This window comes from Sinohyriopsis cumingii, chromosome 18 (assembly GCF_028554795.1).
Source record: "Sinohyriopsis cumingii isolate HCF-2022 chromosome 18, ASM2855479v2, whole genome shotgun sequence".
In the NCBI taxonomy this organism is placed as follows: domain Eukaryota; kingdom Metazoa; phylum Mollusca; class Bivalvia; order Unionida; family Unionidae; genus Sinohyriopsis; species Sinohyriopsis cumingii.
Genome location: NC_142978.1, coordinates 51566055 through 51582820, shown reverse-complemented (window position 1 = coordinate 51582820; position 16766 = coordinate 51566055). Strand labels below are relative to the sequence as shown.

At 39.1% G+C, this 16766-nt stretch overlaps 2 protein-coding genes across 2 annotated transcripts in view; one reads left to right on the top strand and one right to left on the bottom strand.

The window, feature by feature from the left end:
* Positions 1-630: 630 nt before the first annotated feature.
* The window catches only part of LOC149776635 (uncharacterized), a 64105-nt gene continuing 47969 nt past the window's right edge, over positions 631-16766 (top strand). Inside the window, exon 1 of the mRNA XM_089941141.1 lies at positions 631-647. The gene's annotated coding sequence lies outside the window, so the exon portion shown is untranslated. The remainder of the gene's footprint in view (positions 648-16766) is intronic.
* Positions 2727-4307, bottom strand: LOC149776637 (uncharacterized). Its single transcript, XM_089941136.1, has one exon. It carries the CDS (start codon positions 4302-4304, stop codon positions 3372-3374), a length of 933 nt encoding a protein of 310 aa, XP_089797262.1. The 5' UTR covers positions 4305-4307; the 3' UTR covers positions 2727-3371.

Below are 16766 nucleotides of genomic sequence, written 5' to 3'. Positions count from 1 at the left end.
TTTGTTTGTGAGCCATATAAGGACACTGATGCCTTGTTTGGAAACGTAAACAAATTGTAGTAAAAAGTCTGCGCGGTTTGAGTCAGAAATTCTGCGCATTAAAGGTAAATACGGTTTGCAGGCAACTTTGAAATTCCACCAAGAAGCCATTATTCGCCACTTGATTGATAATAACATAGCGTAGAATATCCAAAAATGGTCTGGCAAGCCTTAAGGAGAAAAGGGGTCACGGCGAGAGTCTCGCGTTATATGTCATGGCGGACACGATGAGGTTAGTGTAACCATGCCAATTTATTTTATCGTGTAAGGGCTTAATACATTCAAATTAGGCTAAACTTCCTTCACAACATGATTATACTTATGTAGCAGATTTCTGCACTGTTTGTTTATCTTAAAGTCAGTATCGACAAATTGTTTCAAGTTCAGCTTCTTCCCATGTACAATAGGGACTTGGAACAAATTACCATCAATAATTGCAGAAGCTCCTGACTTGACATCTCACAAGCAGGACCTTTGCAAAATCACATTCCAATGAACTAGTCAGCTACAAGTAAGACCTAGTGATTCTCAGGGCTATGCCGGTTGAGGTTCCATATCTCATTGCCGCTACGGTGGCCGGATTGGTCTGAGTATGAAGGGACGAAAACGTACACTGACACACTTTTACTTATTTCTGCCTTTCCTATCATTACTCTTCTGACTGTCCTATCACTTCCAGCTTTACTTTATCTTTGACTACGTACCACCCGTTGCTTAATAGTCAAGTGTGACTGCGTCAACGTATTTGTGATGAAGTGTGTGTGAGAGGATAACAAAATTAAGGAGGAAAGTAAGGATTTGAACATAATGAATAACACTGAAAACGATTTGTTGATGCAGGCCACATAAGTGACAATTGTATTGAAAATAATAATATATTCATACGATCTAACATGCATAAGGTTATTTACAAAATTACTTTAACATAGTATGTGATAAACTACATAGTTTAAATTCAGACCTGAATGTAAATTTGTAACCATCAAACCAAAAAACAATCCATTTGGGAGCTGAGACCGCCATAATGTACATGTAACCGACAGAACCATGCTATTACTTTTCTATATATATATATATATATATATATATATATATATATATATATATATATATATATATATATATTTTACAAATTATATACAAAAAATTGTTTTCGTATGTATACCCATAAAAAAGGATACAAAGACATGACACTTAAATGTGTGTACTATCAGTGTGAACGCTATCATCATACAATGTTACTGCTGAAAATTTCATATGACGCTAAAACAAGTTATGTTCAAATGATATAACCTGTCTACAATTATTTTATCAAATTTAACTACCACCTAGGGAGCTATAACCCAAGGCGGTTGGTGGGGTGGTGGTGGAAAATGTAAAATTTATGATCTCTAAATATACTACCCGTATCTCCAAGAATTCTTTGCAAGTGACGCTAAGGATGCTGACCCATATATTCATACTCCTTAACTATCTTCCATTGGCTAAACGAGTCATGTGACCTCATTCCTGGGTTCAGCTGGCCCCCCAATGGTCAATATTGCTTTGTTTCAATTGCATAACAAGACCCATTCACCTCTCATCACAAATATCCTTGCACTAGTGCAAATAGTTTTGTGATGAAGTGTGTGTGAGAGGATAACAAAATTAAGGAGGAAAGTAAGGATTTGAACATAATGAATAACACTGAAAACGATTTGTTGATGCAGGCCACATAAGTGACAATTGTATTGAAAATAATAATATATTCATATGATCTAACATGCATAAGGTTATTTACAAAATTACTTTAACATAGTATGTGATAAACTACATAGTTTAAATTCAGACCTGAATGTAAATTTGTAACCATCAAACCAAAAAACAATCCATTTGGGAGCTGAGACCGCCATAACAGAGGAACCATGCAAGTCACCCACTTTGCATGGGGCCTGTGCAGCCCCAAAATGGACAGTGGCCCGCATCAACCGTGCCTTTCTCAGCCTGCTCCCCGACATTTGTGACTCCCACATGAGAATGATAGAAGTGCCAACTGTGAAGATTGCCCCTAGTGAACAAATATCAATGCTGTTATATTCATGTTTAAGTTATATTGTTCTTGACTTCAGCTGAGGTTTCATCGTGTACTTTTCCTGTCATATTTACCAGCAGTGAACCCACTTGCTATTCTGATGTGATTATACAGAGTGTTCAGGTCTGTGAACTCACTAGACCTGAAATGGAAAGAAATGTCTGCGCAAGTATTTATGTGACATGAAAATAATGTGATATATCTATATATAATGTAGGGATTAGTGGTGAACCTGATATTTACCCAGGTTATGATTATGATGGAAAATTTACTTGAAGATGGATTTTAAACAAAATGTAACTGAGAACACCTCATACCTCTTTGTGTGCAAACTTAACTGAAACCCCAAAAGAAATTAGAGGTTGGAGTGACGTTCAGAACATCTAATATATCGTTTGAAAGCATCCGATTTCCATCGCCCTAATTCACGAATCTGACTATCGGACAAGCCCTGCGCAGCAGCAGTTGTTGCTGCTCCGATTCTAAAGCTATGACTCTTGAAGCATTTTGGATCAAATCTGCAGAACTGCAGAGCGAGTTTTAGCTGTGCATTGAATTCTGCCCGAGTTATAGGTGTGTTTGAAAGATACATGAATATTGGGCCTGGACCCATACCTCGCTTTTGGATGTATCGCTGGAGATTTGAGACCGGACACACTGCAGTATTATTGCTTTTTTTAATTTTTAAAGTGAACTTCTGACCCTGACTGTTTGAAGGTGTTAAATATCAGAGTGATGGAATGGTGATCAAGAGCCAATTGATCAATGTGCAACAGATTAGGGTTATGGAGGCTAAGGGACTGCACTGTGATCTCCCCAATTCTCAGGAAGGCATGGAATGCCAAGGAAAACATAGCTCGAAATAGGAGCTGTTTGTACCAAGAAGTTATAGTGCAAGTTGTAGCGTGGATAAGTTTTTCTAACATACACTTATCAATTGGCAATCTCACATCACAAGAAACTTTATTTCTGTGGCATGCTTGCAGCAGTTTCTGTATTAGAAAAGAGTTTGTAGGGTCTGTATAATTATTGATTTTGTGTACAAACCCAATGGCAGATACATATGAGGATATTGTTGCTGAGGCATAGTGCTTGTTCACCAGATAAGAGATGAAAAGTGCCATATTAGCCTGAGAGACTGGGATTGAGGTTTCCAATGTATATTCTGCAGTGAAAGCTCGATATAAGTTCCAGCTGCGTCGGTAGGCTGCTTTTGACATTCGTGTCAATGTACTATCCAGTAGCGTATCAAGTGTGTTTGTTAGTGAATCAAGTTGGGAAGTGCCGGTATTGACACTGGTTCTGGGTCTGCATGTGGAGCCAAGGTCCGGAATCTGTGCACCTGCAATCGAGAAAGAGCATCAGCCAGAACATTTTTCTTTCCCGGGATGTGACAGGTTTGAAATAGTATGTTGTATCTGAGGCATGCAAGGACCAGGTCTCTAACAAGGTACATAATGGAAGGGTTCTTTGAGGTTTGCTTATTTACAATATCAACCAATGCCTTGTTGTCAGTGTGAAAGTAAATGCAATTGTTTGCAAGTTGAGGAGCCCAAATTTTGATGGCTAGAACAATTGGATATAGCTCAAGGACTGTGATATCTAGCGCTTGCCATTCTTTATTCCATGTGCCATAGAACCATTTGCTGCCTAGTACACCGCCATAGCCAACTGTGCTTGATGCATCAGTGTGCAAATGAATGGCATCAGAGTGCAGCCAGCGATCAGGGAGGAATAAAGATTTACCATTGAATTCTCTTAGGAATGTGTACCACAGCTGCAGATCAGCCCGAACGTCCTTCGTAATGCGTATGAAGTGATGTGGTTTTGACACACCCACTGTCCGATCAATCAACCTTCTCAAGAAAGCTCTGCCTGGCAGGACAACTGCACATGCAAAATTGAGTGTACCAATTATGGATTGGAGATTAAGGAGCGTCATTTTTGTTTTTTGTAGGCAGAGTGTTATCAGACTGTAGCAGTTCTGGAGTTTATCTATGGGAAGTGTTACCTCCATCTTGATTGTATCCAGTTCATAGCCCAAAAAGGTCAATGTTGTACTGGGAAGAAATGTTTTTTCCTCAGACATGGGAACCCCAATATCTGCACAAAGAATTAAGAATTGGTCTAATTTCTCCTTACAGGTGTTATAGTTTGATTCCAACAGAAGAAAGTCATCTAAAACATGTACCATGTGACCAATGAGCAGCAGGGAAGTTCTACAGACCAGACGTTCCAGACCAAATAAGCCTTCCTACGAGAACTTTCTCCGTAGAAGCCTCAGATTTCAAAAATAAGCCTTCCCACGAAAATTAATTTGCGTAAATTCCCCCCCGAGTGCAATTTTTGTGAGCAAATTCGATGATTCTGGACAAGGAAAAAAAGGGGGGGGGGAATTTATTCTGGTGTCGACGAAGTTTGCAAAGTTTGGCTGCCTTTTCATGAATAAATTTGATCAAGACCGATTCGATATCTACTACGCGGATCATGAAGATTAATCGTGATGAAACCATGCGGTATTGCCTGGGCGCGGCTGAAGAAATTTTTGAATTTGTTTATGTCCATATCGCCGTTGCACCAAGTCTGATGAATATTTCTCAATGTGTGAGTATCAACGCCATTGAAAACCGACAAAATGTTACAATTGTCCCTAATTACCTTTGGAATTTGTGTATATCGCTGCGTAACGTAAATAACATCGGTGTTCTTATGTCGGCCACGCGAGAATATCCTAGCCGGATTAGTTTGCTTATCCAGCATTACATCATCGAATACGACAAGATTATTAACATCGCCATCTAAATTTTCCACGGATGGAGTTTCATTGATGTCTGTGATGAATTCGATTGTGCCTTCGTCGGTATTGTCGCTAAATTCCTTTAGTACTTGATAACATCGCTGATCATCAACGGATGGCGCAACCAAATACAATTTGTCCCATTTTAGCCATCGCATTATCAAATTTAGCAACAATTGCGTCTTTCCAGAGCCGGACGGGCCAATGATTATCATCCTTATCGAATTCGGTAATACCGCGTTGTGTTTCGCTTGCTCGCGTTTCTTCGTGGCGGAAAAATCAATTACATTCATGTTACTAGAATACATGGATCTATATTGTGTTAAGTGTCGCACGCGCACAGCTACGATAAATCCAACCGAAATCGTCACACGCAATAACAGGAACGCAATTGCAGGAGAATGCGAAGTTTGTAATACGCGCAAATTCAGATTTGTAAAAAAAAAAATAGAAGAACCGGAGGAGACATTACCGCCTCCATGAAAAATCTACCCGGGTTGCCCTGGGCGAAATATCCCGGAGAAAAGCATCTGCCAGGATACAATTACTGTGGACCCGGAACAAGGCTCGATATAAGACTCAACGATAATAATCAACCAAATCCCGGCGAGGATCCAGTAAACGCCATCGATAACGCGTGTTACTATCACGATCTTGCGTATCGCAGTGGGGATTTACAACAAAGACATCTCGCTGATATCAGGCTAATTCACGCAATAGACGCGATTCCTGATAAAAGTTTCAAAGAAAAATTGGCAACCTGGTTGATAAAAGGCGCGATGAAAGGTAAATTAGTACTCGGCGCTGGTAAATAATAATGGAGCAGATATATTATTCTCCGCGAGGATTCTGGCGAGGAAAATCAGCAATTGCCAAACTCGCCAAGGCAGCAAAAGTAAAACAATCCGTTGCTGAATCGTGGCTATCGAAACAGGCAGTCTGGCAAATATATCTTCCCCCGCCTAAGAAAATGTCATATGCGAGTTTCTGTCAGCGTCCCTAATGAAGTCCATCAGGCTGATTTAATGTTTCTTCCTTACGATACCGTCGACGGAGTCACATACAAGTATGTGTTGACGGTTGTTGATATCGCTAGCAGATACAAGGAAGCGGAACCGTTATCGAATAAAACAGCAACGGAGATCGCTAAGGCGTTTAGCGAAATTTATTCACATTCTCCATTAACATGGCCGAAGCTTCTCCAGGTTGATCCAGGTCGAGAATTTCTTGGCGCGGTTACTTCACTGATGAAAAAGAATAATGTTAAAATCCGTCGCGGTATTGTAGGTGTTCATCACAATCAAGCTATCGTTGAGAGATTCAACAAAACGCTCGCAGAACGATTATTCGGATATCAGTACGCGCGTGAATTTATTCAAGATAATCGATCTCATGATTGGGTAACAAGATTACCTCACGTGATTAACGCACTAAATAACGAGACAACGAGAACAATAGCAATGAAACCCGCAATTGCGATTACAAGATCGAAAATACCCCTAAAGCGAGATTCCGCAATTCCGCCTGTGCTAGGTAGCGTCACGGTCAGGTATTTATATAAAGAAGGCGAGGCCGAAGGAGGAAGAAAAAGAGCAACTGATCCAACCTGGAGCGTAACAACACACAAAATATCCACCGTAACAAGATCGTCAGGGAGACCAGCAATTTATTTCCTAGATTCACTAGCGCCACAACGCGGATTTACCAAGGAGGAATTACAAATAATACCGAAAGATACTCAACTACCGCCAGCGTCATTAATGTGAAACCGAATTCTACCTGAGATAATTTTCTTACTCTTGACACGGCTAAATACACTAAATTTGACCAGGAAATTCTATCATCGACGATCCAAACTTGGCCATCCACGGTTAATCCCTGCGACGAGTGTATCGTTGTTGCATATCCTAATTTCCATGGCGATCTTTCTGCATTTATCGCGTCATTAACAAGATTAATATCAACAAGAATAATATCGTTCAGTACCAAGATCTTTTCCTCTCCGCAGGGTAAAGTAACACTGATATTTTGTTTTCTGGTATCAGCGGGCCTGTAACACAACGGCACCTGCAATGTTGGAAATTTCTCACAATGAAGCTTGAATAACATTTCCTGAATAACATCGCGAACAATTTTTCTGCTAGCAACAATCAGATGATCGGGACGCCACAAATTTAGAAAAATATCCATCGGAGTCTCGTCAATTATTTTTCTCATCACATCGCATTGAATTTTATTCGGTTGTAATCGAATTAATTTCTTAAATTCAGTCAGTAAAATATCATCGGATCTATAATCGGCGTTGATTTCCTCATAATAGTCAACAAAGTTCCTGAGCCATTCGTGCGGAGATTCACCATCAATCGGATCAGGTTGGCCATGATCTCCGCACATTATCACGGCTGTATTTTTCTCCTCCAGCCAGATCAGGAACGATTTTAATACAACTAAATTTACTGTGCAAATTTCATCAAATATTATAATTTTGTTGATATATTTATTTCCCATACGAGCCGAATCCCATAATCCACCGCTGTATTTGAAATAACTATGATAAGTACCAGAATCAACGCCGCGTTGTCTTATTTCTCGCGCTAATCTGTGAGTTGGAGTCAACACTATCATATCAGATTTCGCAAATAAATTTATCGCTCGTGTTGTTTTACCACTACCACCAGGACCATTCATGTAAACGAATTTGTTACGTGAAATCGGGTCAAATGCGGATGCAGCCGTCGATATTTCCTCAAGTTTATCTCGATGAAATTTATCGCAATCTTCAACATCAGCGTCCTCACAATAATCTAGGATATCCTCGTTTTTTATCCTCCAAGTGCCCCAAGAGCCATCGGAGATTAAATTATCCAGCCTATACTGATATTTCTTATCGATATAAAACGAGTCCGTTGCATCCCTTACCGCGATATCAGAAAATTTATTTATCATCGACAGTAAATTTATACTCACATAAGCGAGCATCGATGATCTCAAATGCGTATACTGCGCTGATTCTCCATCGAGATAGCTAATTACGGTACCCAATTTTTCTCCGTCAATGATAATATTTTCTCTGTTGCAGAATATTCCACGCGATACCGTATCGGCTATAATAAAGTCCATTTCGGCATCGTTGATAAACAACCTAGCGTGTCGGTGTTTATGATCAACGGATCCTCCTTGAGTAAATTTGCCAATTATTTTTCTTCCGATATCTTTCGCGTTTTCACAATCCGTCGGCAACCATACTTCAGTTTGTTTTCTGTATGATATAATTGCCTCGCTCACTGTCAACGATACTAACATTGACGAATCCAGCATATATCTCAACAACACTATAGGAACCCATCTGCGTTGAGAGAAATGCCGACCAAACCAAATATAACAAATTTTATGTAAATTTTCAGCAAACTCGAATGAAGTAACATAAGCGAATCCGGTCATAACAAAATCAGGCAACGGTCCGTTAATTGCCACTCTCGTCATCTCGCTGGTGGGATGGCCAAATTTAGCAAAATAATCCGCACAATCGCCGTATCCGAGGAAACTTCCAGGATAGCACGCGCTCATGTCAACGGATATCATGTCTTCGAAATAATACTTGGTATTCCATAATCCGCCATGGCCGTACTCGATACAACTAAGTTGAATATCAGCGAGGTATTCGTTCCTTGTAGGTTTCCACGAATTTCTCTCTCTGGCAGCGTGAGCAGCAACAGATGGAACAGTAAAGCAGTTCGTTAATAACTGATCGGGATTTGACGAATATTTCACCGCGATATTTTTCATAGATTCATGTAATTTTTCATCTCGATAAATATCCCCTCGAGGCAAGATAAACTGATCATACCTTTCTTCGCTCGAGAATAACCAAACCGATATCGGATCAGATGCGGCTAATATTTTGATATATCGAAACATGGCATCGGAATTGTCTTTTGCGCCTTCCACGGGATAAAATTTAACAGCGCGATCTCGCGGGAATATCATTACCGACTGCGACCACGCATGTGAATTATGATCAACAATCTCGATTGGAACCCCTCGAGATTTATATGGCGAAGAATATAATATTTCTCCCGATAGCGTTTTCACCGTGATAGGAAATTTAAGTTTCTTGCTCAACACAGCAACATCGTCAATCGATGCGCCATCAACAACTGTCTTCGCCCATGAGTTAATTTTATTCAACCTCAGCTGAGTCAATCCGGATCCACGACGAGCATTTTTCATATGCTCGATAACGCGCTCGGCAACGCAATTTATCATCGGAGATTCTTTCATCACAGGTAGATTTTTCATGTCCGGATTATTATTCAACCGATAAATTCCATAAACAACAGCGCTAGATGGATACGCCCTAGCATAATAAGGACCATCGATTCCCAATAATAATCCTGGCTTCGAATTTTTATCAAGAACGACGTTTTTCTTTCCACCACGCACGGGATCTCGTTTATCGCGAATAATCCAAGTGTCGTCAGGCATTTGTGCGATGAATTTTATCCCAAAGATAAATCGCTCTTCCTTGTGTTCGAATTTTATGTGCTCGATTATCTTCTTGGCCCGATCCAGATTCATCGTAGCATCAACAGCGTTAGTTTTCCATGTCGACCAAGTGTGAACCGCTCCATCATCGAAGAATTCTTTTTTGGCGCGATCGACCTCAGGAATGATATATTCTGCCTCATCAAGATCAAATGTATCCATTATTATATTTTAGACAAATGTTTAAATTATATAATGCAATGCAAATGGATACCAATCGGATCAACAAAATCATGCGACAAATCCTGCAGAGGCGATTATTGTGGCGCTCACATATATGCGATTCGACGAGGCAGTAAAGGACCACAACGGTGTTTAGTTTGCCAAGTTGGCACTCGAGGAAAGACACGATTGTGTTTGTCCTGTGGAGGGAAAAATTATCGAGAATTACGGCGATATTATGAAAAAAGATCCTCGTCGGTGATAACCTGCGAAGAAGATTATATTAATCGATTCAAGGCAAATTATGATTTAGACAGATAAATATTATATAATGGAAATGAAATCAACGATTCCTGCAGCAACAATGACATGCGAGTTTAAATCTCACCCAATAATTACTAGATACGAGGCGTCGTCCGATGGTATAGTCAGACATATCAAAACAAAGAATAATGTCGGTAAAGTTGGTAATTCGGGTTATCTATCGCATAATTTTAGTGGGATAAATTATTTTCTTCATAAATTTGTGTTCGAGTGTTTCCATGGACCAATCAAAATTGGCCTTGTTATCGATCACATCGACGGAAATAAAATCAATAATAAACTTTCCAATCTCCGAGCGGTCACTCCGAGTGAAAATTCAAGATTTGGTAATACCGGTGGCGTACGGCGACCAGCCAAGGCAGTCAAATCGATAAATAGAGAAACAAATGAAGAAATTGTATTTACGTCGATGTATGCCGCTGCAAGGTATTTTAGCATTCATCCGAATTCCGTGCGACTTGCAGCAGAAAAAATATATAACGCGACATTTTCTTATAAAATTGGCGAGTGGATTGAGTTTTACTATATTCCGATAATATCCGAAGAAAATTAATTGAATATTTACAGAATTATATAACATGGAAGAAGAAAATATAAATAACATCATCGAAGCCATCGATGATCTAAGAAAGAAAAATATAAATCTCCCCTCGGAATTGGACACAAATAAAATCCGATCCGAATTCGAGACGATTGTTCAGGGGAAACTTGAATACAAATACACGCTACCATCCGAATACAAATTAATAAAGAAAATTCAGATTGCGATGTATCAATCACTTGCGACAGTCAGCGATGATCGCATCGAGGATTTTGTTAAATTATCGACGCTAGTGGAGAAAGCTAGATTGATTTTATCAGAAGCATACGAGTCAAAAAAAATTACAAGCTCGCGCATCAGACAACTGAAAAAATTTGTCGATGAGAGCAAGGCCAAGGAAATATCCTCCTGAATATTTCCGCAAACAACAAAAAAAAACAAAAATTAAAAAAATATATTAATTTTGAAAATTTCCCTGGATTTTATTTATTTTTTTGGCCTGTTTTTCCCTGGAGGACGGATTTACGATTTCACCAGCAGATTGATACTAACAGTTTCCCCGCGTATATCAAGCAAATTTCCTTTCTGATCCGTCAGTTTGAAATTTATCCTTGACAATAATCGATTATGACATCGCAGGTAAAACGGATTCACTGGCTCTTTTATTATCAAATAACCAGGAGAGGCGCTAGGTGAAAACGAATACAAGATAAAACCCTGCTGCGCTTGATTTGACTCTGACGAATCAACATTGTAGCTACCCTCGACAACATCCGCGTGAAGATAAATCGCGATAACTTCCGTTATATTAACGATACCTGGCGAGATATGCCGCCCGCCTTTGGTCGGATCATTATCGTGTCTGAGAATTAATTCTGATTGTAATTTTTTATTGGTCCACGCAGCGTGTAATTTCGGAAATAATTCATCAATGGTATCAACGACGGATTTTCTCAGTTTATCAACGTTGTAACCGGGAAATTTGTAATTTGGTAGCGTTTCCTCGGTTAATTTGTTGTCTCTCATAAATGTTAGTCTATTAGAATTACTCAAAATATCACCAAATCTAACGGAAGTTAATATTTTAATCGCTAATTCGTTTATTTTTTCCATATCAAATGCCAATTGATTTAATCGCTCTGTGTTTTTGATAACTTCGCTGCAGGAGCCCGACACATCAAAAATACATTCATGAAAAAATTGTTTTAATAATTTTAGTTGTTTTTCATGAATGTCATTAATTTCCTTTAGCCAATTGTTAATTTCATTCACAGTGAAAACTTGAGATTTAGTTTTTTTCGATAACAATAATACCATTGGCAACATAAGTAAACTAACATCCGATTCGGATAACAAATATGAAGAATTTGAATTTTTTTCAAGTTCGGATAAACGATCCTTGTAACCTGGAATGACGCCGTGATAATCTTTTTTGTCATTGATAAAATCTTCCTTTTTTGGTTCTGCGGGAATCGGTTTTTCGGGAGGAGGAATTTCGGGCCAACCCAGTATGGTCCTAATCGATGATTGGTAAATATCTACCATATACGGCGATTTCACTTCTATCATCGATGACAATGTTGGATCGTGAGCAGATATTTTTATTCCCGGAGTAGCATCGCCGGTTATATTTGATATTCTGGTGGTAAATTCTTTATCCAGCTGATCAATTTCGTAACTGCCTGTTGGTATACCGACATGTATCCAATCAGGTGTTCCATCGGATTTGTTTTTGTTGGCAAAAACAAGTGAATTGTTTGATAATAATCTACCGAACGATTTCGATCTAACATTAGGCCAGCTGTTGTAAACACGCAATTGTGTTAACGCAATTTCCTTGACGCTAATTGGTGTTGGAAAATTGATGCTAAATTCTGGATTAGTTGAGCTTAACGATATTAGTGTTGTTGTCGGTGGTGTCGTGTTTGTCACTATCTGGTTTAGCTCGGACATTATTAATATTCATTTGTTCAATCTCGGAGTAAATACCGATCATTACCGAAAATTCTTGATCGGAGATAACGCCATCGTTAAGACTCTCCGAAAGCAACGATGATAATTTCGAATACGCGTCGTTGACCTTGGATAGTTTGTTTTTGTACAATGACAATTTCTCACTCGCGCATGATGAGATTTTTTTCGCTACGATATTGAGAACACCAGCGATTGTCGTTGTTGACGAGATTATTATCGTTGCAACGATTGGCGCTATTGTTGTTACCGCGGATAAAATTATCCCCGCGCCGGCGACTATCGCGGATACCGCGTACACAGCAACGTCAATGATAACTAATCTACGTTGATATTTTTTTATTTTTGTTTGATACTCATCTAGTAGTTTCTTTATCGAATCCTGCCATGATCGCGCTTGATTGTAACGGTAATCCGATGCGGTCATTTATTAATCTACGATAACAATTACGGATAATATGGCGTATGTTCGTATAAAAATTCGAAAATTACAGAATAATACACTGATCTCATGGTGGTTCTGTCTGGCGGTTCTAGCGTGAATGTTGTTTTGCTATATTCACTTAACGAAATAATAATAAAAAATCCAGGGCAGAGTTCATAAATTTTATTATTCTGATCCGGTTGTACCTTAAATTTTATATCGGAGATAATATGTACTCGATATGTGCCAGCAATTGGCGCGGTAAAGCTAAATGTGTTATTCTCGGGTGTCCAGATAAAATCATTTATGGTTAACACAAATGTTAGATTGTATCGCAAAATTCTGTCTATCAATTTATTTGTCACATATAATTTCTCCAATCTTGGGATATCCAACGATGATATTTTTGTGTTAATATCGTTAATTTTTTTAGTCGCATTGATAAGATCCCCGCTCAATTTTGATACTTCACCGAGGTAAATGAATCCGTCGACCTTATCATTTACTAATGCGCGTACCACTTTAATTTCATCGTTAATTTTAGTAATATCCTCGTCGATTTTTCTTGTTTTCTCACTGAGGTCGTTATGTGATGTTCTATCGGTTTTTTGAAATATTAATGCGCGTGCCGATTCAATATCTTTGTTGATTTGGGCGATATCTTCGTTGATTTTCTTTGTTTTCTCGATGAGGTCGTCGATTGATGTTTTATCGATTTTCTGACCCATCGCGGTATTTATTTTGGTAATATCTTCGTTTATTTTCTTTGTTTTCTCGGTAAGATCGTTATGTGATGTTCTATCGGCTTTTTGAAATATTAATGCACGTGCCGATTCAATATCTTTGTTGATTTGGGCGATATCTTCGTTTATTTTCTTTGTTTTCTCGATGAGATCGCTGTGTGTAGTTGAGGAGGTTTCGATGAATTTTTTTATATCCTCGTCGAGTTTTTTATTGAGATTTTTTGATGTATCGTCTAGTTTTTTAAGATCGTTAGTTAGCTTGGTAAATCTTTTTATCATTCTGTCCTGAAGATCGTCGTGTAATGCTTTATCGGCCTTTAGAAGCATCGCCGCTGATAGCTCTTTGTCGGATTTTTCTACATCCGCGATATTAGCCTTTAGTGGCAATACCGCGATAATATCGGCGATATCAGCAATAGATTTTAATACCATCTCCGATTGGCGAGTAAACTGACTGATATGATCGCGGTATTCGTCTCGCTTGATTATATCAGTTATTTTGACGTTGCTGGTTTGTAATCTTCCTTCGGTATTTTGAAAAACAGCAACTTCGCCAGGATCCACCTCTGACAGCGATAGAAGATTGTTAATATCGCTCTTGGTTGCGAACTTTGATAGATCGACGTCAGTCACTTCTGCCTTTTCCTTCCTGTAGATAAATCTACCGTAAATATCAACCATGATATTTATCTACGGCGTATTCAAATACAATTTTGTGATACGGACCGGATGATTTTGAAATTGCATCGAGGACGTTAATTGATTCAGGGCCGCATATTGGTGGATCAGCTAATGTTTGTGTTGGAAGAGTCGAATACCAAATCGGAAGATTTAGTTTTGACACATAGTTGATAAATTCATTTGGCGGTGCTAATCCATAAGAGTCAAAGTAAACGACTTCGCGAGGATTAATCGCGTATGCAACCCAGTGCGTGCCAGGGCCGGTATTTTTATCGAGATTAATTATTCCTGTCTCGGTAGAGTTTGGTTTGTCTGGTAGTTGATCTCGCATAAATACACCTCTGAAAAATTTTATTTTTTTTTTCTTTACTTCGTTGATTAGATCTAAATTTGAGGCTGGTAGGCTCGACTTAGGCCGGATCCGTATGGGGGTCGTCTTAGATAAAGGCCGGATCCTTTTTGTCGTTTTTGCAACATTCTCTCGATTAGCGGAGAGAGGGCGGGAAGTAACCCTCCCTTTTTTTTACCGTATCGTCCTCCCACCACTTTTTCTCCTAATTTGGAACCTATGCCCGAGAGCGCGCCTAATCCTAATGTCTTTCCAATAATCGGAAGGGCCATTTTTATCAGAGGGAGAAAAGGAAGAAATCCGCCTGTTTTGACCATGTCTCTGATGGCGCCTATGGAGAGACTCACATGAACACCGGAATTCGCTGATTTGGCCTTGGAAAATCGTTCACGCTGACCTCTAGTTAGCGATAGTTTGTTAGGTCCACCGTGAATCTGATCGTTTTTCAGTGTTAATTTCATACCGCATCGCTTTGATATCGCTGATTGGAGCTTTTTCATCTGACCCGGGGTCAGAGTTACACTGACGTGTTCGTATGGCATATTAATAATCGCTTAGTCTAAATTTGGAATTTGTCACATGTTCTCGACAGGAGCATCGATGACTCGCATTCTGCCGCTGATGCCTTCCAAGATCATTGTTCTATCGCTGAGGATTACCGCGATGGCTCTATATAAATTATTTCCTGTGCAAATTCTAGCTTTGAAATGAATATCAACAACGGATTGCTTTATCAGGTCGAGATGCTCCAGGGAAAAGTAATAGATAGGATAAAATTTATTAAAATCTAGCTGTGATATTTGCAATCCGGTATCGATATTTTGATCGCGACCCATAAAACTTAGCAATCGATAATACGCGCGAGCTGTCGAATAATTTTCAAAATTAATTGATATTTCCTCTGATGGTTCTTGTTGGCCATTTACTCTCAGTGACACGTTTGTTGCGTTGATACTATCGAATATCATATGGCTGTATAATTGATGATATCTTCGCGTGTGCAAAAAAGCGATAAAGATATGCCTAGGTGCAGAGGTACCTTGCTGCGATGCAATACGCCAAGTAAAATCACCATCAATATCGGTAGTTATGGAATCTGTTGTTGTTGTTAGCCATGACATGATAGATTTACCGCCTTGGTTCATAAATGACAATAATTTTTCTTCTTCGATTATTGATGGAGTTATCGCTGGCATCCACAAGGTAAATTTGAGTAATTTTACCTGGCCGGCATTTCCCGCATCGAGAGCATTTATCACGTTAGTAGCGTAATCGATATTACCTTCTCGCCAGATAGCATCATCGCTATTTCCTTTTCTATAAAGTGTTATGGTATGTTTCGCTCCATAAATAATTTTTCTGAAATGCCTGCAAAATCCGAATATATGGGATAACGGAATAGCACAAGAGAATCTTCTGTGAAGTCCTTGCAGCATAGATTTTCGCGTGGCAAATCCGAGATTATAATCATTATTAACGCCAACAGGAAGATCTTGGATAACATTTGAAGGGGCTGGATTAGCGGCGCGATCGTTGGGTTGTCTGATGTCAAGCGGCCTACTATCGGGACGATCAGAATTATCTTTGGCAAACATCATACTAGGACCAGCTGATCTAGTAAAATCATCCGAGTATCTAGCTAGGCCTATTATCGTCGTTGCTAAGTCAACATCATTAGTAATTGACTCAATTTCTCTTCCATCAATCATGTAAGTGGCGCTCTTGAATAACGCCATAATACCGTTGTTAACAAATCCGACTCTAAAATCTGCTCCATAGAGGGTATTATCTGTTTTAATAATTTCCCCGGTAACTTCGATATATGCCTCAGATGGAAGAAAATATCTTGTTGTATCGTGAACTTGAATTTCCAAGCGATTAGATGTATTTGGTTCAACTGCATCGTACGAGAAATACTGGAAATCTCGCACGGATGTGTCTCTTCCTACGGGCTCGTCCATGTCGAACACTTCATTTGACACTTGTGCGAACATTTATTATTAAGAATATCATCTAAAACGAAGACCACTGCCTGAAATAAAACTTGTATTAGCAACTTCATTTGCGAGATTTGTCTTAGCAACTTCCTGCGCTAAATTTGTCTTAGCAACTTCCTGTG

Excerpts from the sequence above, each read along its gene's own strand:
- LOC149776637 (XM_089941136.1), bottom strand. The coding sequence starts at position 4,304 with ATGGTACATGTTTTAGATGACTTTCTTCTGTTGGAATCAAACTATAAC.